General features: G+C 47.8%; 2 protein-coding genes across 2 annotated transcripts in view; one reads left to right on the forward strand and one right to left on the reverse strand.

Annotated features, from left to right (window-relative positions):
* LOC118076479 (T-box-containing protein TBX6L-like) overlaps nucleotides 1–6,887 on the forward strand; it is a 22,260-nt gene extending 15,373 nt beyond the window's left edge. Inside the window, exons 4-9 of the mRNA XM_060269813.2 lie at nucleotides 980–1,144; nucleotides 2,237–2,383; nucleotides 3,028–3,098; nucleotides 3,425–3,510; nucleotides 4,565–4,787; nucleotides 5,438–6,887. Of these exons, the coding sequence (XP_060125796.2) occupies nucleotides 980–1,144; nucleotides 2,237–2,383; nucleotides 3,028–3,098; nucleotides 3,425–3,510; nucleotides 4,565–4,787; nucleotides 5,438–5,867 (1,122 nt within the window). The 3' untranslated portion in view covers nucleotides 5,868–6,887. The remainder of the gene's footprint in view (nucleotides 1–979; nucleotides 1,145–2,236; nucleotides 2,384–3,027; nucleotides 3,099–3,424; nucleotides 3,511–4,564; nucleotides 4,788–5,437) is intronic.
* CRKL (CRK like proto-oncogene, adaptor protein) lies at nucleotides 6,806–21,080 on the reverse strand. The gene is made up of 3 exons (XM_035099270.3): nucleotides 20,288–21,080; nucleotides 18,281–18,743; nucleotides 6,806–9,753 (listed from the first exon to the last, which is right to left on the reverse strand). The coding sequence occupies exons 1-3, from the start codon at nucleotides 20,620–20,622 to the stop codon at nucleotides 9,619–9,621; spliced, it is 933 nt and encodes a 310-aa protein (XP_034955161.1). The 5' UTR covers nucleotides 20,623–21,080; the 3' UTR covers nucleotides 6,806–9,618.
* Nucleotides 21,081–22,960: the final 1,880 nt, after the last annotated feature.

A 22,960-nucleotide genomic window follows, 5' to 3' on the forward strand; every position in this document is an offset into this window, starting at 1 on the left:
TTAACAGATTAAGGGGTCCAGCAATCAGGCAGATTCCTTCTGATAAAAGTGCTCTGGTGTGTATTCCTTCTTTGCCGGCCTAAGCGTCCCCCAGTTCTTTTGGGCAGCTGTGCAGGCAAGCAAGGGTTGGTGGGAGCTGTAGTCCAAAATATCTGGAGGTCTCCGGGTTGACGAAGGCCGTGTTTTGTGGAGCATTTTAGGCACGTCTATTGGGGTAGGGGAAGCAGCAGTCAAAATGAAACATGTCAACAAAATACGTTGTGAGAAGGAAACCTCCATCTGGCTTCAAATTACTGGAAAGGAGATTCTGGCTAAAAAACTTTCTGAATTTTAAAGAACTTTCTGGTTTTTAAGCCCAGGTTGGATGGCCATCTGTCATGGATGCTTTAGCTGAGATTCCTGCATTGCAGGGGGTTGGACTAGATGACCCAACGGAGTCCCTTCAAACTCTACAATTCTATGGTTCTATCTTCGGGCACTTGGGGGGACACCTGAGGGCTCAGGCCCGGAAAGGTTGAAGCAGCAGCATCTGCAGCACTGGGGTGATTATTATCATTGGGAACCAGGCAGAGGGCCTTCTCGGTAGTGGCACCCACCCTGTGGAACGCCCTCCCATCAGATGTCAAAGAGATAAATAACTAACATTTAGAAGACATCTGAAGGCATGTCAAGGAAGTTTTTAATGTGTGACATTTTAATGTATTTTAAATCTTTGTTGGAAGCCTCCCAGAGTGGCTGGGGAAACCCAGCCAGATGGGCGGGGTACAAATAAAAAATTATTATTATTATTCAGCCCAACTTCTCTTCTCCCTCCATGGGAGGGGGGTCCTCCATGGCCAGCGGACCCCCCCCACCCCCAAGTTTATGATTGTGGGGTCGCTTCAGGAGTGATCCCACAGTTCAAGCAGTGACCTGGGAAGTGAATGTGGTGGGAAATGCTTGGGGAGTCTGTTCACCTTTTCTCTTCCTCATCCCCCAGTGGAACAAGGACCAGTGGGAAGTTGCTGGGAAGGCGGAGCCACAGCCCCCCTGCCGGACCTACGTCCACCCGGACTCCCCTGCCTTGGGCAGCCACTGGATGAAAGAGCCCATCTCCTTTCAGAAGCTCAAGCTGACCAACAACACTCTGGACCAGCATGGCCACGTACGTCAAGTGAGGGCTGGGGAGAAGGGAGGGAGTTTGTGCAGTGAGACATTAGGCAAAATTAAAGGGGGGAGAGAAGGCCTGCGGCAGGTGAAAGCAGGGCCCAATCCACTGCAGTGCCCTCTTGCATGGCCCTCATTGGGGCTGCAAGAGAGTAGGGCATGTCCAGGGATAATTCAGACTGAAATTTCCAGGTGTCCAAAAAGGTTCTTTATATATGCCACTACTGTGGCCCGTGTTTTGTCAGCCCAAAAATGGAAAATGAGCGAGGTCCCAACTAAAGAAGAAGGGCAACTTAAGTTGACAGAATATGCACAACTTGCAGATTTAACATGTAGCGTAAGAGAGCAAGAGGAACATACGTTTAGAAAAGATAGGAAAACGTTTATTGAATGTATGGGAAGTAACTGTGTACATACAGCTGAAAACGCTGGCAGCATTAAGATAGATTCAACAGTGTAAATAAGTTTTGATGGGTGTAATAGAATGGAATACTGAATGGTATCGTTTCTGTAAAATATGCAGGGATTTATGATATGTAAAATGAACCATGGAAAGAGAAGGGAAGTTGTTGATATCTTAAGGATGTAAAAATGAGTACTTTAAATTGTAAAACAGAACATTTAATAAAAATTGCATTTGAAAAGCAGTGCATGTCTGCCCCTCTTAGGTGGAATCTACAGACATATAAAAAACCGCTGTGAAAATACCTTAATTTTTTTATTAAAAAAAATACATTGAATTTGGCATAGCTCACTGTCGCTATCTAGTGTCGCATTTGTATATTGCACTTTACAACACATTAAAAATATTTTATTTGTCGCTGTACAGCTGAGTCTTTAATGGCACCCAAAATCAGTCTGGAGAAGGATTTGATTTTGCTTAAGCAAAGCGTCCTGGCTCCCCCTGCACAAAGGCGCTCTTTCGTTCTCTCTCTCTGGGCAAGGCCTCCCCCCACAATTGCACGGGGGCAAGCACCCCTTGGCGTTCAGCTTCAAACACTGGCTGAGGTGCTCCCTCCTTCGTTCCTGACAGTAGGTCCCACCGAAGGAGGCTTCCTGACGGAATCCCTTCCTCTGTGTCTCCCTCCAGGTCATTCTCCACTCCATGCATCGCTATAAGCCTCGCTTCCACGTCATGCAGGCGGACCACCTCTTCAGCACCCACTGGGGTGCCTTCCAAACCTTCAGCTTCCCAGAGACTGTCTTCACCTCCGTCACGGCATACCAGAACGAGAAGGTGGGCAGCAAAGGGTCGACTGGGCCCTCTCCCTGAGCCTCTGCTACAAAGGCTGTGGCTGTTGCTGCTCGCGGACACAGCAGGGCTCCCCAAATATAGGAGGCCTATATTCAAAACGGAGGGGAGTATTGAGTCTGGAGCATGTTCCGCAGGACACCAGCCAGCCCCGGTCTCACGCAGCCCTTCCTGGCAGCTCATGTCCCTGCAACACATTTTGCACAGAGCAGCTGCCTTAAAATCTCCATAGACCCAGGGCCTAGTGGCCGTAAACACTGTGACAGCTACCGGCAGGATCTTCTTGCCCATGCGTTGCTGCAGGTGGCCCCTTCCAGGGGTCCAGCGGCAAAACCTGTGGCTCAGACACTCTCTGAGCCAAGCTGGTGAAGGACAGGCACCCCACACAGGTAGGAAAGAGGCGGCACTCTGGCCTGCAAAGGGGGGCCAACTAAGGGTTGGGTTCTGCATGTATCCTGGGACTTTCCTGAAATTTCTCTGCAAAGGTTGGGGAGAAGAAGAGGCAGCTCTCTGGTCCTCAACCAAGTTGGAAAGGCAAGATCCCAAACGTGGGGCGGGGCGGGGCGGGGCGGGGCAATAACAGAGATGGATGTTTGGTGCTAACGCTAGTCTCTTGTCTCTTTTTCCAGATCACAAAACTCAAGATCTACAACAATCCATTTGCTAAAGGCTTCCGAGAACACGGGAAGAACAGCCGCAGGTGGGTCAAGGGTGCCTTCCAGGTGACAACAGCCGTCACCAGTGGAGAATGGCCTGGTGGGTCGTATCCTGCATGTGTGGATGGGGTTTTATGGGGTGGGGGGTTCTGTCTCACAATGGGAGACCTGTTGAAATGCCAACTTTCGGGACCTGCCCTTTAAAAGGCACAGTTGTGACTGTCCCTGCATGAGAAAGAGGAAGATCTTATGCCATATTAAGGCACCTGTGGCAAGCCCAGGGCCCTATCCTGCTCCTCATCTAGCAGGGGTTTGGAAGGTCCAATCCAGAGAGCTGCAAAACGCCTACCATTGACCACTCTTTCCACAGAGAGGGAAAAGTTCAGAAAAACAGTTCAGCCAAAGGTCAGAAGAGGACATTGATGGAAGGACCCACACTTGGCATGGAGGAACCAGGTAACAAGCAACAACCCTGCCAGGTATTGGGTAGATGCATCACCTGCCTTGACCCCCCCAAAAAAACCAGGGCACCCAGCAATTGGCTGACTTCACCGAGAGCTGGCAGGTTTTTATGGGCCACAGTGAGGTGTAAAGATGCGATGTTTTCCTTCCTCAAATGTGATCTCAGCAGAAGTGTGAGCCGGTTCATACACCGGCCTGCATTTGCTACTACAGACAATTTATTTCAACAGCAAATGTATTTGCATTTGGGGGAAAATACAGTGGTATCTTGGTACTTGAATGGCCTGACTCCCAAACAAATTGGCCCCAGAACGCCACAAACCCGGAAGTAAGTGTTCCGGTTTGCTAAAGTTTTTCGGAAGCCGAATGTCTTGACGTGGCTTCCGCTTGAGTGCAGGAATCTTCTGCAGGCAATCGGAAGCCGTGCCTTGGTTTTTGAAAAGTTTTGGGAGTCGAACGGACTCCCGGAACGGAATAAGTTTGAGAACCACTGCACAGCTGATCATGCAGATGGGGGAGCCAAAAGGTTGCTCAGAATCCCCTGCAATGTGCTGGCATCCATTCTATATCTGGCTCCCCATTTCCAAAGCATGCTACAGGTGTGCTGGAGGCTGGAGATGGAGCAATGGGTGGCGGTGGAAAGGAGAGGCAAAGTGGGGCCCAGCCAGAGTACGGGCAGAAAAGGAACCACTAGTGACTTAACAGGACTGGTTCTGCATTCTTTCTAGTAGCTACAGGTAGAAATAATTCAGTGGCAGACCCATCCATGCTCTGCTCTTCCCCACCCTTAAAAAAACATAATACACAGCTTGTATAAGTTATGCCAGTATTTATTTATCCCTCTTATTTTGTAGAATTCCTTCTGAGTGTGTTAAATTAGGAAGAGCTGCCACCCAATCAGCACAAGTCATCTTGTTTGGCCCTCAAGCATCCCATTAGCCATTTTGGTGTGACCAGGTAGATGAGGTGGCTTGCAGGCTTCTCTGCTGGGAGATGGACCTGGTAGAAGAAGCTCTTGACTGTTGATTTTCTCTCCCCTGTGCGTCAGATCTTATGAGGCATGAAAACATGGAGGTGAAGGAGGAGAGCTATGCCATTCCAGTTGCCAACAGCAGCTACCCCATCTGGGTCTCGGAGCAAAACAGCCACCCTTCCTCTTCTGCCCCTGCAGAGGCTCTGCCTCAAGGAGTGGGGGAGAGTGCAAGGACCACTCAAGAAGAGCAAGTCCCAACACCTTCCCCGCCGCCCTCTTCCTCCTTACAAGCATACAGGTAAGAGCGGGCTGGGGAGTAGACACTCCTGCCATAATGGCCCATCAGGATTATCTCTGCTCCAAGGGGTGGCTCTTACTGGGTCCCAGAAGCTCAGGCAAGTGCTCTTTATACCATTCCACTGAGCAGCTTTGATTTTCTTCTCTGCACTCCAAACACACCTGAAACCTTTTTACCAGTATTTATCGTAAGAATGGAATTTGTAAGCTACCTTGCTGGGGCGGTGAGAGCCAAAAGGCAGTAGAGATATTTTTTTTTATAAATACAAAAACACAGCGGGGGCAAGAGGCAAACACTTCCTCACGAGATCCCCCTCCGCTGGTGTTCATTTCCATTAGCAGTGAAAGAATGAGCAAGCAATTCCAAATTCAAAAGCTTTTAATGGCTGATTAATTGGCTGGTTTCCATGTGGAACAGCGGCCGACAATGCAGTGGGTGGTTAGATGGACGAATGGGGTGCTGCCCTTGTGGAGTTAAGGTTTTCTTGGGTGGCGTGACAAGGGATCAAAGCCCCATGTCGCATTTTTACGCTTACTCAGAAGATGCCCACCTGCGGAGGCTGCTAGTCTTTTACCCAGCAGGACCCCTGAAAGGTCCTGCTTCTTGAGGTGGGCTCTGCCTTGTTTACATCTTCTTGGCTTCTCTTTTAGGTTTCACGAGGCTGGCGAAGGCTCCTTTTCGGGGGCCCTCCGCGACAGAGTATCTCTCAGTGAATTCCGAGCCAGACCCCCGCAGCTGGACTTTGCCCCAGTTCCTGAGCAAGACCCTAAACTAGCAGACGGCGGCTTCGCCACCAATCTCCCCCCACTTCCTGCTACTCTCCCTCCACAGGACTACTCTGGGATAGTGGCCATGGCTGTTGACCCTGCAGGGAAAGCAGGATCCCGGAGGCCCATGTACAGCCCCTACAACCCTGACCAAAGCTTCAGCCAGTGGGTGGTTCCTTCACCGGCACCCTACCGCCCTATGAGTTACTCTGGGTTTCCTACAGACTACAGTACGCAGGGGCCCTCAGGCCACCCCCCAGGCGCAATGGCAGACTGGAGCCAATATTCCTTGTTCCCCTATGCCTGCTGGTAGAGGGCTAGGAGGAAGACTTGAGAGTAGGGGAGACTTTGTGAGATCTGCCTTATACTTTGCACAAAGGAAGGCTTCTTACCCCTCCCCCTTTGCGTTTCTTCACCAAAGAGCAGCCATTCTAAACCCTGGAAAGCTGGTTTGGAGCATGTGCCAAGATGCTGGCTTGGAAATTGGGACAGTTGCCAAGACATACCCTCTCCACTCCTGCCAGTCTCCTTTAATAAAATGACAGAATGTTTCATTGGTTTTTGAAGCCCATTCACATTCACACACACACACGAAGAAAGTGCTCTGGGCACATCTTTTTTTTCTCTTTTTCCACCTGACAAGAAGGAAACACAGAGCTACCTACAAAGGCACAAATCTCCAGCAAGAGAAAGGAGGCCCTATGGAAAAGTATTAATCAGCTGAAAGGCCTGTAATCCATTTGCTGCAGGTAAAACAATAACAGCGCCCCCTTTCTCTCTTGTGCCTTGTCCCAACAATTCCTAGGCTGGGACAACTCTGTTAGGGCGTGGATCACTGCTAGAGATGTGCATACTCCCTACCACTTCTCAGAAGAAACCGCAAGCTTCTCAGTTCCAGGAGTTATAAAGGAAATGTTCCTTTAAGGATATTCAGAGAGCATTGTTCTTTTCTAAATGCTAGGAACCAGTGACATGCAGCGTAAGAGACCCACTCTCTTGCAGCCACAAGAGCACTGTGGAGAAGGGAATGAGATCCTCTTGCACAGAGTATCTTCTGCTGTCACAGAAAAGCCTGTCGCTGGCAGCCAGCATGACGGTGAACTGAATTCAAGGCATAGATAACAACTATTGCTGCAAGTTGGATGCATGTTTTATTGAGAGTACGCAAACTGGGCAATGGCTGGGTGTGGGACCTCCAGTGAAGTAAACTGAGAAAACAAAAAAAGGCATTAATTTTAACAAAAGACGCTGTGTGTTCTAAGAATATATTTAATACTGTTAATTCTGTAGCACAAAATAAAATAAAAACAAGCTATGATGATCCCCACAATAAGGCTTAAAGCATAACACATTATTGCCTGAAATTCAAATGATACTTCAATTATGTAAAAATGTTTGCACAGTGAAGACTGTCTTTTAAGTACAAGGCCACCTTTTTTTCCCCCTCTGCAAAAAATGGGTCTGGATATGTTTGCATTTATAACAACCCAAACTAGGTCAAGAGGAACATTTACAGCTCCCCAGAACGCTTCTACTGGTCCCACAAGGGAAGCGAGCAGTCAAGTGTCGCGTTCTGCTGGAGACATCAAAGTAAATCACTACACACACAGGACAGCCAACCCAGTTCCAGAATGTTCATTATACAATACAAAAAGTTATTGCAGGCACATGAAATGGCACAGCGAACACTTTCTGTCCCTTCACAAAAAATAATGGTCAGAGGCCCAACCAAACAGGAGATTCCCTTTGATGCATTCCTGCCTGATTTGTAAACAATCATGATTTCTATCGGCACTTTTGCCAGCTCCCCCCTCGATCAGGGATCGATTCATCTGTACAGCAGGATAAGGGAAAACCTTCCCAAGATGGTTTTGACAGCAGACATTACAACCAATTACTAATTTGAAACCCAACCCCATGCACACTCACTGAGGGAGCAAGTCTTACTGAGATAAATGGGACTTAATTTCTGAGTAAACATGCCAAGGATTGCACTGCAAGCTTTTTGGCACCTTACATCGTAATGCATAGATTGATGAGGTCTTGCGATTAATCGGAAACTAGCCCCAGGAAGGGACAGCAGCTTCTCCAAGACACAGCCCAGCCAGAAGCCAAGAGGAAAAACTGGTGACGTTTACAGACACATTAAACATGGTTGTTGGGTTGTTTTTTTAGTATGAAAATATTTTTATCATAATAAAATAGCAAATAACCAATTTTGATGCAAGTTTTACCATCAAAATCAACTTAGTGTGCTACACTTGGGCTGCGCTTGTTAGCCATGACAGAAGCCACTCTTTGGCTTCAGGTGGACTTAAAAGCTCTCACCTGCCTCGGAAGCCACCAGCTAGTCTTGTTTGTGGTCCTGGTTAACAGACACTCATGTGCAGAGATTCTTATTTGCAATCCTAACATTAGTTTACCAGGCAGCAAAGACTCTGAAGACAGCGTCAAGGAAGCAAAAGCTCCTTGACTCCAACATCAGACTCCTTGCTGCCTACTGAGAGCAGGGTAAATAAAAAGCATCCCATCATGCACACGCACACACACACACGTGCTGCTTCTGCAGCTTTTCAAGGCAGAAGTTGCACACAGTCTATATAAGCTGCCATTTAAGGACAGCTTGGGAGAGTGAGGGCCTCTATGTAGTAGGATTATCTTATTATGGCAGACTGACATTTATTGCAGCTTAAATATTCCTAAACACAAAGCTCAGTAGTACTACTCCACTGTAACTCAAGACAGATCAAGAGGGGCACCTGCCTGGCTATTCTCTAGAACAGCTGTGCTGCTGTCCATCACGGAGGGTCTTAGCACCTAAGGTGGGAAAATGCTTGCTGGGAGTATCAAGGCTAGCCTAATTCACAGTATGTTTGGCAGTAAAATCGTGCTTCTTCAGACCATCAACAGTCACTACAGGGTTTTAAGATTCAGTGAACTGAACAGCTTCTCTGCAGACCGTAAAGCTGAAATGGCACCCCCCCCCCCGCAACTTTCATCCCAAATTAAGGCACTTTAATACTGAGTTGAACATGAGGCTCCTCAGAAGTCCAAAATCCTCAAGAGACAACACGTGCCAACTAAACATTTAAAAATCATCATCTAGGGAGTCAGTTCTTCAAATGACAAAATCCACATTCAAGTTTCTGCATTTACCATTCCTCGTTATAATAGTTAGAATATAACAGAGAAATTTGTACAGAAGGGCACAGGAGCGTTAAAAGGTTTCAATGGTAAAAACTTTTCATTACGTCTATATTCCCATTGGAGATTATCAATGGTTGGTGGTTTTGCTTTTCAAAAGAGGCAGAAAGTGCCAATTTCAACCAAGCTTGCAAAAGACTATCTTTTAAAATCTTGTATCTAGTGACTGTCAGATTCAGCTTTTTTTAAAAAAACTGCCATGGTTTTGCAAACAAAACAGCAAAATTTTAGACAAGTGTATGGCAAAACAGACCAGTTATGTGTCACGGTTATAAATAGAAGACCCTGCTCAATGCAATTCCTTAAAATGACATTTTGCTGCCATCCCAAACTTGTTTCTAGGTCAACGACAAACTCACAGAACTGTCTTGCTAATAATACACAAGCATCAATTATAGCCTAAAGACACTATTATTCTAACTGCTTAAACAGATTATTTCCTCTCAAATCAAGTGTTCCCTGCCCTGGAAGGAAAAATAAAATTAGGTTCTGGACAAAGTTGCTTAGAATTCTCCTCCTGAGTAGAATGTTGCCCATGGACAGAAACCTTGGCCAGGTCAGCTGAAGTTCCACCCCCTGTTCTTCTGCCTGGGTGACATCACCAATCCTCTGGAGCTTAAGGTCCAAGATCCTTCCAGGTGATACTTTTAAGTTTTGGACGACGTCATTGCTGCACGAGGGCCCACAAGCAACTTCAGCTGTATGCATTCCAAACAGGTACTACAGGGCTGTCAAATTGCAGCAAGCTGGAAACAATGGACAATGCTTACAAGGCGCCATTAACAGTCATCATTGCACTTCCGATGATACTCATGATAGCCAGGAAATGAAGCAGCAACAGAGAAATGGGCCAACAGGAATCATTCGTTTTCATCAGGATTCTGAGGGTCAATTATTTTGACGTGTGTGAAAGGAAAGAGCCCTTTTCTACCATGAACTTCACCTTCCCATTGACCATTGATATTCATCCTTGTGACCTTCACGATGTCACCAACCTGCAAAGTTGAAAGGGGGGAAAAACACCTTAGGACATGGGTGGAACAGTCAAAATTATTTCAATGTGCAACAGTCAAAATAATTTCAATGTACAGTCGTACCTCGGGTTACGAACACCTCGGGTTACGAACACCTCGGGTTACGAACTGCGCAAACCCGGAAGTATTTTCGCCGCGTGCACAGAAGCGGCATGTGCGAAATGGCGGTTCGGGTTACGAACTTTTCGGGTTACGAACTGCGACCCGGAACGGATCGTGTTCGTAACCCGAGGTATTACTGTACAGGAACTACACCTCAGAGAACATTTCTGAGGTTTCTCGGTTGAGAGAAAAATGAACCTTAACTTTAGAAAGCATCATTCATGGCCTGCTACAAGGTGGCAGTGGCTGGTGGTCACAAAAGCCACCCTGGGAAGAGCAGCCCGTGGAAACTGGCCTGTTCCTCCCCCCTCACTCCAGTCCAGCCCAGCTCCCAGGCTTGAAAGAAAAAGCACCCCAATGCCATTTGAGGAAAAGGAGATCAGAGTGACACTAAAAGCCCCAGTTCTGTTCCTTCTTTGTGGAAGAAGGTCTGGAAACCACTGAAAAGGTAAAATTAACGAAAGGTAAAATAGCACGAGTCCCCTGTCCCCTAAGACATGAGAAGCCATTTCATAGAGGTGAAAACCTACAACTCTTAAACTAACAGCAACCAAGAAGCAGCACCTTCTTCCCACAGCAACCAAGTGAGAAAAGCTACGCTGGACCAAAACAAGAGGCCCACCTGTTTTCTGCAGTGGCTGCCCTCAAATTGCCAAGCGAAGCTGAGTAAGGAGGAGTTTAAACGGGTCCAGCTGCAATCCCAAGAAAACCTGTGTAGGTTTCCTATAATGCTAGTTCTTTCTTTTACTCTGTATGAAGATTGGGGGCAATTATAAGATGAGAGGAAGGCTTGTTTTTCTGGATGACCTGAAAGTATTAGTGGGTCGAAGGGTTATAACGGCCGGCAGGAGCATTAGGTGCCATTTCAGAGTGTTTGCCCTTTATTTTTATTTTAACAATTTTAAACAGTTTTTTAAACTAATACAAGAGCTATTAAACACTTATCCAGCAGCACATGTAATGCTGTTTGTTTTATCCACTGAGTCTACACATAAAATTTGCACATTCAATGTTTAAACATACTACTTAATGTACCCTCTCCACTGAGAATATTGAGTGGTTGGTATAACAAGGTTTTGATTTTGGTCATTAACCTAAGTTAATTTAATAGTTAATTTAAGGCCAAAACTGAAAGAAAAGAAGCCCCTCTTGGGAGTATCTGAGCTACTTCATTTTATAGCTTTTTACACACCCAGAGTAGATTGCAATAATTTAAAAAGATCAGACAAAAGTAGGACACATAATAATACTATGAACTTTTTAAGACAAAATAAAACTCAATCCCAGAGCAGATAGTGTCCTGATGTGCAGGAGGGGGGGGAAACTGAACTAGGCAGGAGGCAGGGAAGGACGGGGCACCCTCTGCCTGGATGGCATCTTCTGCAAACTTTCAACTTGGATCAAAAACCCATAATTATAGACCCCATAAAGCAGGCATCCCCAATGTCACGGTCCGGTCGGCGGGCGTCAGGACCAGAGGCAAGATGGTGGTGAAAAAGCAGGGTCGAGGAGCAAGGCAGAGGCGAAGGTCCACGGGGCACGAAGCAAGGCGAAGGCGAAGCAAGGGTCCAAGGAGCAAGGCGAAGGATCCAGGAACAAGAAGCAAAGCGAAGGTCCACGGGGCAGGAGCAAGGCGAAGGCGAAGCAAGGGTCCAAGGAGCAGGAGGCCAGATGCAACCAGGCAGGGATAGCGTTGCTGTGGCAAAGAGCTGAAGGGAAATGCTGGGCTTTTATCCCTCTCAGCTCCTGCCACCAGGTGCAGTGAGATCTCAAGTGGCCTCACCTGGGTGACTACTCCTTGCCTCTCCAGCACAAGCTGAGGACTTCACCTGTGTGGCCACGCCTTGCTTCTCCAGCACAAGCTGAGGCAGGCCCCAGTCCTGCAAAGCACTACAGGCCCCAGAGCCTGACTCCTGCCCATACTCCTGACACCCAAACCTCGGCCCTCCAGATATTTTGGCCTACAACTCCCATGATCCCTAGCTAACAGCACCAGTGGTCAGGGATGTTGGGAATTGTAGTCCAAAACATCTGGAGGGCCGAAGTTTGGGGGTGCCAGCCGTAAAGGGTGTATGCAGTTTGGCAGTGCTTGGGAATTCAATTTTAACAGTGGGGCAGGATACAGAACAGGCTGTACTCTGGTAGAAATCAGCAACCAAGACCTGGCTCACCAGTCCACAGGTCCCCCCCCCATATTTATGGAACACACACTTCAAGGAAATATGTAGTTCCCCACCCCATTAGCCTTCAGGAAAGCCCTGAAGAATTTGTTATTCTGATCTACATTTGGGTGATTTTATCACTGATCAGTTTATTTTTAAATGTTGGAATTTTAATATTGTAGAGTAACTGACACTTTGCAATCTGCTTTGGGATAGGAAGGCAGACACCAAAGTGTAGGCTAAATACATGTTTAATAATTTCCATGACAAGCAGCAATGGGCAGACTTCAGTAGGAAAGGAGTACAAATGACTACATTGATAATTACTACCACCACTTATTATTACACCTTGTTCTTATTAATTGGAGCTCTTTGCCATCAGGTCCCAGGATGGGTTACAACAAAGCAAAATGCAGTATTAAAATCAGTTAAAACAGTTTACAATCAGAAGAATAGGTGGGTATCTCCTGTATCAAAGGTTAGGATAAAGAAGTACAGAGGCATATCAGCAGGGAGGCAATTCCACAGCTTAGAGCAGGGGTCGGCAAGGTTTACCTTGCCTGGGCCAGTTCACTCCAGTGGAGATCCCTCCATGGGCTGGATCGTGCGTGCACCCACAATTTTCGACATCTGCACAGATGCGAATTTCAGCATCTGCACAGACGCGATTTCTGGCACCGCAGAAGTGAGTCCCCGCGCTGTGCTGCTTTAGTGCAGCGTGCAGGGACTCGTCGAGCAGGCGACTCAAGGGCTACGCCTGGCTTAGATGCTGCCACAGAGAAGGCCCAACCAAGCACCCAACAGCCGCTCAAAGGTTGCGGTGGCAACAGCAGCAGCAACCAACACTGCATGCATTACTCTTGCTTAAAGGTTTGCCACTTCTTACTAGAAGATGAGGGTTGAGCTATAAATATTTTAAATAAATAAACAGTGACTATCAGGATGCAGCAGGAATGGTCTCAAAGCATACACAAAAGAATGAGATGGTAGAAGGTCCACATTTTTACTTGCTCCCGTATGTAAAGAAATGTACCTGGTCCTAGGTAGTGAGCAACACAACCAAGTCAAAAGACAGACAGACCTTGGGCTTCTTGGGGCAGCTGACAAAGCCCACCTTGAGAACATGGATGTCAAAAGTGAGCCATCAGAGCTCTCATGTGATGCTTCCCTTCTGTCCACCTCCTCCCAAAGGGGAAAACAGAGTGGCAAGCCCAAAGCCGTATCAGAAAGATTCCCCCTCACAGGTTGAGAACCTCAGAGGCAGCAGAAGGCCAGCTATGGCCAAGTGGCCCCTGGGCATCCTCCTCCACAAAACTGGCATTATTACAACTCTGCTTCTCTGCTGAGCACTATGTTGGCGTTATGGTCAGATGTGTATGTGCTGAAAGACTAATAATTTCCTTTAATTGGAACTGCCTGAGTGACCTTTCAGATATTTAAATAAGGTGGGTCCCGTGAGGTTTGGGAAAGAGAGTCATAATGAATTATTTCAATGTCAAGAAAACAGGTTGTCACTTCACTTGTGGGGGAGCAGCGGAGAGAGGCCTGGCTCTATTGGGAAGACAGAAACTGGGGGGAAGGGGTGGGACACTGACATTTGGGAAGCGGGTTGTCCCATCCAAATGAGGAAGCCTGGATGTATTTTAGGGAAATCTTGTATCACGTGCCCCAGACCATGTAGACTATAGAGACTTCGGAACGGGCAAGTCACTACAAGCTTACTCACGCCTGCCACGCTCCTTCTTTGAGCTGAGAGACACAGGGATAAAAAAGGAATGAGGCACCTCAGGCGCATAATTTCCTCTGACTCACTGCTAAGCCTGCAGCTAAGTTCCAAGTTACTGTTCAAGCCACAAGTGTCAGCACAAGCCCCACAACTAATGCTTATGCCCCATTCATTCCAGTGGACCTTGCCAAGAAGGTCTGGCTGGATTCTGCCCCAAGTCACTTCATCCTCCTTTGTCCTCCCCGGTTTTATCCCGGAAATTAGCAACAAGCAGATGGAAACCACCAACAAGGAAATACCAGCCCCAAATCCTTACAAGGCTGAAGTCATCACTTAGCAGCTATCAGCCGCAGCAAAGTATTTCCACATTTAAGTTAAGCAACCCACTTAAACACTTGGATGTTAACAGTCCATGGCCACAATGGCCACAGCTAAAGAGGAACAACACACTTTCTGAAGAACTCACAGATAAGGATGGCATGAAATGAAAATGTGCCAAAGAAGTTGAGTTTAACAGTGCCGGCCAGCATCTGTGAGTAGCCTCCAGCTGCTGTGGGACTCCAACTCCCATCAGCCCCCACTCCACTTAACATGGCAAAGGGTAAGGATGATGAGAGCTGTAGTCCAGCCTCACTGGGCGGGGTGGGTGGGTGCTTTCACTAGTTTCCCCAACCATAAAATATCATCTTATTTCCATTATTTGTAAAACATTTTTTTAGAGGGGAGAGAGAAGGGAAATGAGCATAGCTGCCAAGTTATCCCTTTTTTAAAGGGATTTTCCCTTATGCTCAATAGGCTTCCTCGCGAGAAAAGGGAAAACTTGGCAGCTATGGAAATGAGGGAGAGTAGGAAAGCGCTGGAGGGGGAAACCAAGGGAGGAAGAAAAGGGCACCTGCACAATCAATGAAATGGAAAGAAAACGGAGCCAATTCTGAACTCTTAGCAAGTTTAAAATGAAAATAAAATAAACTACCGCATTTCAAAACCCAGTAATGAGTCTCTTGCAAAAGGTCCAGGCTCAGTTTCCTCCACAAGGCAGGCAGGAAACAGTCATTAAGTGACTCTGAGATCAGAGAGAAGTCAAGAACTCCTTGGAGGTGCTGCAATTTGGGCATATTTTGCTCTACTTAAAATTACTACAGGTTTCATTGTTTTCCCCACAATATAATCGCAGTAAGGCCAGGAGAAGCTTTAGAAGCCACTGTTATAACTAAAATGAAAGGTTGTATTGCTTCGCTGCAAAAATCTTATAGTTGAAATCTGTCACTGACCATTTGATGTGCTCATATTTTGCACTGACAGTAAAGATGGTCAACAGTTTTATCTTATGAGATGTGTGCTTAAGATAAAACTGCTGACCATCTTTACTGTCAGCCCAAAAGCATTAAGCAAACATATCAGCAACCTACTTATTTCTGTCAGTCAGTTTGGGACTCTCTGTGGAAAGTGACCAATCCATTAAACTATTCTTATTCTTTTGATTTCTTATCTGCCCTTCACTGTAAGGTTACAGGGCAAGTTAAAGGTAAAGGTAAAGGGACCCCTGACCATTAGGTCCAGTCGTGACCGACTCTGGGGCTGCGCGCTCATCTCGCATTATTGGCCGAGGGAGCCGGCGTATAGCTTCCAGGTCATGTGGCCAGCATGACAAAGCCGCTTCTGGCAAACCAGAGCAGCACATGGAAACACCGTTTACCTTCCCGCTGTAGCGGTTCCTATTTATCTACTTGCATTTTGACGTGCTTTCGAACTGCTAGGTTGGCAGGAGCTGGGACCAAGCAACGGGAGCTCACCCCGTCACAGGGATTCGAACCGCCGACCTTCTGATCAGCAAGCCCTAGGCTCAGTGGTTTAACCACAGCGCCACCTGGGTCCCTACAGGGCAAGTTAGAGGAACTTAAAAATACAAATTCAGAAACAGTTTAAAACAAGTTAGTTATGTAAGGCCTTTGCAGAACATTGGTTCCATGTAATACCATTCACAAATCCTGAAGGGAAATAAAAATGCATACTCCAGTCGGAGCAATAATGCCTCTTTGGATGCAGGTCAAAAGAAGATATATCTCACTATTTATTATTTGACTGTACCTGAGTAAAAGGTAAAGGGGCCCTTGACCATCAGGTCCAGTCGTGTCCGACTCTGGGGTTGCAGTGCTCATCTCGCTCTATAGGCCGAGGGAGCCGGCGTTTGTCCGCAGACAACTTCCGGGTCATGTGGCCAGCATGACAAAGCTGCTTCTGGCGAACCAGAGCAGCGCACAGAAATGCCGTTTACCTTCCCGCCGGAGCGGTTCCTATTTATCTACTTGCACTTTGATGTGCTTTCAAACTGCTAGGTGGGCAGGAGCTGGGACCGAGCAACGGGAGCTCACCCCGTTGCAGGGATTCAAACTGCCGGCCTTCTGATCAGCAAGCCCTAGACTCTGTGGTTTAACCCACAGCGCCACCTGGGTCCCTGTCGTACCTGAGTAGAACCCCTCAATAAATGTCATTATTGACCAATTTCCTGTTACTTATATATTGCCCTAGATGCCGAGAAATTACATGCACACTTTTTAATGAATTTTGTTAAAAAACTGAACCAAGTTTTATGTGCAGTAAATATGGTGGATATGGATTTTATTTATGACATATTTTAATGTACGGTATCAATGTACATTTTATTATGTAAATTATTAGTCTGTGGTATGAACTGATGGGAAGTTTGCAAAGGCTAAGTGCAATAAGGTTTATTACTATGGGCTGCCTAATAACAGTTCTCCTTTGATTCTGGACTAGTCAGAACTCATCCTCAAACTCTGGCTGCTGCAGTGTAAGGCGGCTGCCAAGAGAAACTGGAAGAGATTCAGAAGGGCAGTAAAGATAGCCAGGGGGATGCCCGGCAAGTCCTATGAAGAAAGGCTGAAGAGACTGCCGAAACCTGAGCTTGGTGAGGCTGTAGGGAAGGATGAGATCTAATGGACTTTACGTCACAGAAAGTTGGATTTCAGTTGAACATGAGGAGGAACTTCTTAACAGTAAGAGTAATTCAGTAATGGAGTCAATGAAAGAGAGGGGTGGTGATGCTGAGCTCTTCCTGATTGGGAGGCTTTGAGCAGAGGCTGGGCAACTATGTGTTCTGAATTTCCTGTATGGAACAGAGAGCTAGACTAGACAGGGTCCTTTAAGACGCCCCACCTGACACATGAATTTCACTGTCCAAAACTGAGCAGCAGATGAGGTGGGCAGACCTGCAGCCAAGGCTGATTTCTGCAACAAACTACCTGAAAAGTACAGAAACAGACCATCTCTAACTCAACAACCACCTGAAAACAGCAGTCTTAAAAGCTTTAAGGTCCTTAATGCAGGCATCCCCAAACTGCGGCCCTCCAGATATTTTGGCTAAAACTCCCATGATCCCTAGCTAACAGGACCAGTGGTTGGGGAAGATGGGAATTGTAGTCCAAAACATCTGGAGGGACGAAGTTTGGGGATTCCTGCCTTAATGCCTTACATTTAGATGTGATTACTATCCTGCCCCATCCAAGTGATTTGGGGCAGATGATTTCATTAAAACCCACCTAACAAATACCAGCAACAACCCAGACTCATGAGCAGCCAACCTGTTTCCTACTACATTTCACTCAAGTGACCCAAGTGCGTGGCTCTGTTTTAGGCCAGGATTTGTAGGGAGTGAACTTAACCAGGACACCACACCAGACTCAAAAACTACAACTAATCCAGGATGCGGCTGCTAGACTGGTGACTAGAAGTGGCTGCTGGGACCATATAACACCAGTCCTAAAAGATCTTCACTGGCTCCTAGTATGTTTCCAAGCACAATTCAAAGTGTTTGCTGACCTTTAAAGCCCTAAACGGCCTCAGCCCTGTATACCTGAAGGAGCATCTTCACCCCCATAGTTCAGCCCGGACACGGAGGTCCAGCTCCGAGGGCCTTCTGGCGGTTCACTCCCTGCGAGAAGCAAAGTTACAGGGAACCAGGCAGAGGGCCTTCTCGGTAGTGGCGCCCGCCCTGTGGAACGCCCTCCCATCAGATGTCAAGGAAATAAACAACTATCTGACTTTTAGAAGACATTTGAAGGCAGCCCTGTTTAGGGAAGTTTTTAATGTTTGATGTTTTATCGTGTTTTTAATATTCTATTGGGAGCTGCCCAGAGTTGCTGGGGATACCCAGCCAGATGGTCAGGGTATAAAAATGATGATGATGAGAATAATGACATGTGAGGCTGCTTTCTCCCCACTGTCAATCCAAAGTTTGACCTAAGGTAGCAGCCCTGTGAACCCTCCCTGGCACCTGCTAGCCAAGATTCCTGAAGCTGAATTCTGGAGATGCCAGAGTCAACATGGAAAGCAGGCACCCTCCTGGTCACAGGCCCATATGCAACTATAGATGTACGCGAATACAAAAATAGCTTAAAACCCCCATAACGGAAAGACTGCAGACACTCCCTTTAGATAGGATAGCCAGGCCTCACGTCCAGCCAACAGAAAAGCTTACCTCTAGCGCCAAGGCAGTCTTGTCGTAAGCACATGGAACTCTCTTTTGAATTGCTTTGGCAAAGACTGGTCCATTCTGTGTGGATGGAAGGGGAGTGATGACTGCCCCAGGCGTATTGGCTATGTTGGGAAGAGGGCTGGCCGTCTGAGGCTGAGCATAAGCATGGGCAGGCTCAGGAATCCCATAGCTGTTGGAATTCCTGTTCCTGTTTCCGTGTGGGGAAGATCTGACAAGCTTCTCGACATAAGGAACAGGAATCATCCCAACACGGCCATCCTTGTTTCTGGCACTCCACCACTGTTCTTCAGGCTTCTCTACAATGACCAGGATCTCCCCCTTTTTAAATGGCAGATCCTCTGCATCGTTTCCAGCAAAGTCATAAAGAGTCCGGACATATTCCACGTTATCTTCCGCAGCAGTCATGATGGGGGCTGATCCAGATCCCATCAGTGCAGCTGGATACCTAAAGAAGACAGGAGAGTTAGTAGCGGATATCTGATACCTTAAATTAGGGTTGAAATGTTTGAGGGAATTTTTTGTGGCTAATGTATAAGTCATACTCGATAGAAGCTTCCCCCCCGGGGGGGGGGGACGGACGTACGTGAGTCACACTCATTGGCCCTGTTGAACACAACAGCAACTACTACTGAAGCAGGAGAGGCTAGAGCTCAGTGCCTGTTTCTTTGCTGGGGGGGGGGGGGTTGGATGGAAACAATAATCTCAGGAGAAGTGACATGGCAGTGCACAGTACTGCCCTTTTCTACCAACAGAACAGCTATCTAGAAGTGTAACACAGCTTTAGGGAACAGCTACTTTCATAAAATACAGACCATTTGGTTTTGAAGCACCCATGTCTACGTCATTCAACTAACTGTCTTGCCAAATCCAGAAGTTGTCCTATCCTGCTGGTTGGCTTCTTCCTTACCTGACCACTAATCTACCTCATGTTACATTTTATGAGAACTTGTCGTCTCCCTATTTGGAGAGACAAGCAGAAGCGAGAAGAAATTTCATATGCTATGATGAGGTGCTGTTACCCAAATCAAGGAAACCCAAATGCTTAAGATTTCCAACAACTAAACGTGGGCTCCAAAATCCAGTCAGAATAGTTTACAGATTGCGAAGAGGGACGTGGCTAGCCACAACCTAGCGAGGGGAAGCTGTGAAATGTGGCATGACTGAAGATAGGAGTGGCACACTGCAGCTACACTTCCTGATGTGACCAGGTCAATGGCGGGCAAGGAAAGCAATGGGCATTGATGTGTCTTGGAGGGGCAGGGGCAGGTTTGATGACAAGGCAAGGTGAAAAAAATATTTTTATTTATTAATTTATAACTTCAAGGTTGTGTAACTTGGTTTTCAGAATATCCAAGTGTGAATGGTAACACGTGCACAAGGCAACCACACGTGTTTCCTATTCTCACAAGTAGAGAGGAAAGCAAGTTGACTGCCATACCCACCATCTATTTGGGATGCCCACATCCAGTATGAGAATAAGGGCTACAATGGCCCTCAAATGGAGTAGGAACATCTGGGAAAACATCTGCCATATCTCAGCAGCATGAGAAGGTGAGGACATATGTGCCTATCAGAGGTGGTTCCATGGGCCTTTTTGCACACACACACACACATTCCCCATGGCCACCCTGTGACCTCCTACAGACTCAGGAGCTGCAGTAGCCCTGGGGTAGCCCCGTACTGTGGCACAAGGAGGAATGTTGCCGTTTGCTTCCACCCCCACCCCTCTTCTTATGGGTCCTTAAAAGAGCAGCTCAACAGTGAGAATTCCTGTGGTCCTGTTCCCAGGGGTGGTGACACGGTGGGCTGCCTGCAGTGGCCCTAGGTGGCCTCTTTGGGGAGGAAGCACCCCAAAGGCGATCATGGGCCACTTAGTCCTGGCACCTGGTGGGGCTTCGCAAGAGCTCCTGCTGCTGCCTCGGGATGCCAGTGCCTGGCTGCCTGTGGGGGGTGTATGCATGCGAGGAGCCAGCGTGCCTCCTTCCTGACCTGGGCGCGGGCTCGATGAGGGTGGTGGTGTCCAGGTAGTGGATCTTGTAGAAGTCGAGGAGGGCAGGCAGGTGCTCGAACTCTTGGTCGCCGATCTTGAAGCGCCTCCCGGGCAGCGAGTTGATGATGTAGTGCGAGACGCGCGAGTTCTCTGAGACGGACAGGACGTAGTCGCCGGGACAGGTGGCCGAGTCCCGCACCAGGAAGGTCCCGTGGCGCTGCCCCTGCAGGCGCCCCTGAGCCTCCTGCCGGGACAGCGGGCCTGCGTACCACGACGAGCGGTCCGACGGGTCGAAGCGCGCCGCCGACGCCACCGACGAGGACGACGAAGACATGGCGAGGGAGAGAAGGAAGGAGGGAGGGAGGGAAGGAAGGAAGGCAGGCCGCGGGGCCCGGGGGAAGCGAAGGCGGGCGGAGGGGCGAGGCTGAGGCGGGCCTCCTGCTCCTCCTGCTCAGCTCAGGCGACGCATCCCGCTCGCCCTTCGCTCCTCGGGAGGAGCGGCCGGCTCTTTCAAGGCCCTGCCCGCCAAGCTCGCCTCAGCCACTCTCGGCTTCTCCGTCCGCCAGAGCGCAGCGCCAAAATGGCGGCCCAGGCCGGAGCGGGAGGGAAAGGGGCGTCCGAAGCCACGCCCGACGCGCAGGCGCGGAAGAGAAGGAAGGGCACGAGGGAGACGCCGGGCGTCAAAAGGGGCGGGGTTCCCAAGCTTTAAATTTTTTATTTTTACCCACCTGCCGCATTTGGTGGTTGCGCAGGCGCGGATAGAGCCCTGCCGTTCCTACACCCAGAGATAGTGAGTATGGGGAAAAGGTAACTCCTAGAGCGGCAGCTTCCGGCCGTTTCCTAGCGACGTCCCTCCTGGGACCCGAAAGCTCCTCGGGAGATGCAAAGCCTGTCACTCCAGAGCAGGCGACCCCGTTCAAATCCTTCTCCACACCGCACGCACACATACTGTGGCCGGAGCCCAGCCCAGCCGCATGGCGCCCACTGGCAGCCTTTTAGGGTCGGCCCGCCGGGACCAGTCTTTGCTTCCCCAACAACTCGCACGCCTCCTAGCTGTTTGGACTACAACTCCCATCAGCCCCCCCCGTCCTCATGCTGCTGTGCTGCCTAGGGGTCTGATGGGAGTTGTAGTCCAAAACAGCTGGGAGGCGTGCGAGTTGGGGAAGCAAAGGCTGGCCCCGACGAGCATCCTGCTTTTGTGCTGACACACACACATACAGTTCTAATTTTTAATGGCTTGTTTTCTGCAGCCAATTAGTGGCCAAGTTTGTAAGAAGCTTGCACTGTTACGCAACTGACACTTTTATTTCTGACTTCCTCCCCTTCCTATTTAAAACCATGGGTGCTATGCATAAGTTCTATGCTGCTTTTAAAACGTCGCTTCTTTCCCTGGGAAATCTTTCCACTGTTCACAGTCATTTTTATTTTATTTTTTGAATTTATATGCCGCCCTATACCTGGAGGTATCATGCTAATGCTTGATTCATGCAAAACTTAAGAGATTTACACCCACGCCCACATGGGATTGTCTAATAATAACATTAAAATTAATGTTTTGATTAGAGACAATCCTGCAGCAATTCCTGATGTTCCCAGGAAGCCCATAATGAAGGGGCCTTTCCCAGCAGCTGCTCTTTAAAGCCCAGAGCCGAGCCATCACAATAAATAGGTTCATCCTCCACAATGAATTTGTCTAACTGCCCTTTAAAGCTGACTGCCTTGGCTGCCATCATGTTGCGGTGGCAGCTGATTTAAGAGGCTTCTGATGTTAAACCTATCCCTTTCTCCTCTCTGGTACACAGTGGGTGGCACCCTGCTTTAAGTGCACAGCCCCAGCCCCACCCACACAACCTGAAACTGCCCCATTCTTCTATCAGAGTTCCTTACTTCCTGCTTATTTTATCTGGCCTCTTAAAAGTGTTTCCCACTTTTTCAGCATAGTTTCAGAACAAATGAGAGTGGCATCACTTTAGTCGCATTAAGAAATAATTTGTGTGGTTTTTAAAAAATCATTTTTTCCAGGCTGTGTGTTTATTTTTTACACCCCCATACATATATACATACATACATACATACATACATGTGTGTGTGTGTGTGTGTAGACATACACCCCAACCCATCCACACACACACAACAAAATCCTCTGTATGCCTACTTGAGAGTAACCTCATCCAGTGCTTTTTTTTCTTTGACTCAAGAAAATCACCATTTTATAGTTCAAATCGGTCGGGAAAATTAAATACAGTAAATGGACAAAGGTACAAAGATTCACAAAATGTTTAGGAGTATGCGTACCCTTGCGTCCCCTGCAGAAAAAAGCACTGACCTCATCACACCCAGTGAAGCTTATTTTTTAGTAGACATGCATAAGATTGGGAACTCTGACCTAGTGAAAAGTGAAGCAGGCCAGTTTTTATTCTGGATTCATTAACTCGAGACCCTTTTATCATTGGTTGGTTCCACCCTCCAAGAGAAAGAATTATGGCCCACCCCTGCTCTAGAACCTTTGCAGCACCTCAGCGATTCTTCAGGCAAACTTTAAAGTCTCGCTCCTTTTTAGAATAAGACACTGAAAGAGCTTGATGATACCCCAAGGAAGGTCATATCATTTGAGCTCTGCTTCAGTAAGTTCAAAAAGCTGCATGTCATTGGTCCACATACCTAAGGAATGT

The sequence above is a fragment of the Zootoca vivipara genome, chromosome 16 (genome assembly GCF_965207765.1).
Source record: "Zootoca vivipara chromosome 16, rZooViv2.hap1.1, whole genome shotgun sequence".
NCBI classification, from domain to species: Eukaryota; Metazoa; Chordata; class Lepidosauria; order Squamata; family Lacertidae; genus Zootoca; species Zootoca vivipara.

Bases quoted from the DNA above. Each gene is read 5' to 3' on its own strand.
- CRKL (XM_035099270.3), bottom strand. From the start codon at position 20,622: ATGTCTTCGTCGTCCTCGTCGGTGGCGTCGGCGGCGCGCTTCGACCCG. The intron at 18,744-20,287 runs GTCAGGAAGGAG...TGTCTTCTTTAG, and splicing joins CTCATCGAGCCCGCGCCCAG to GTATCCAGCTGCACTGATGG. The intron at 9,754-18,280 runs GTAAGCTTTTCT...TCAACTTTGCAG, and splicing joins AGACTGCCTTGGCGCTAGAG to GTTGGTGACATCGTGAAGGT.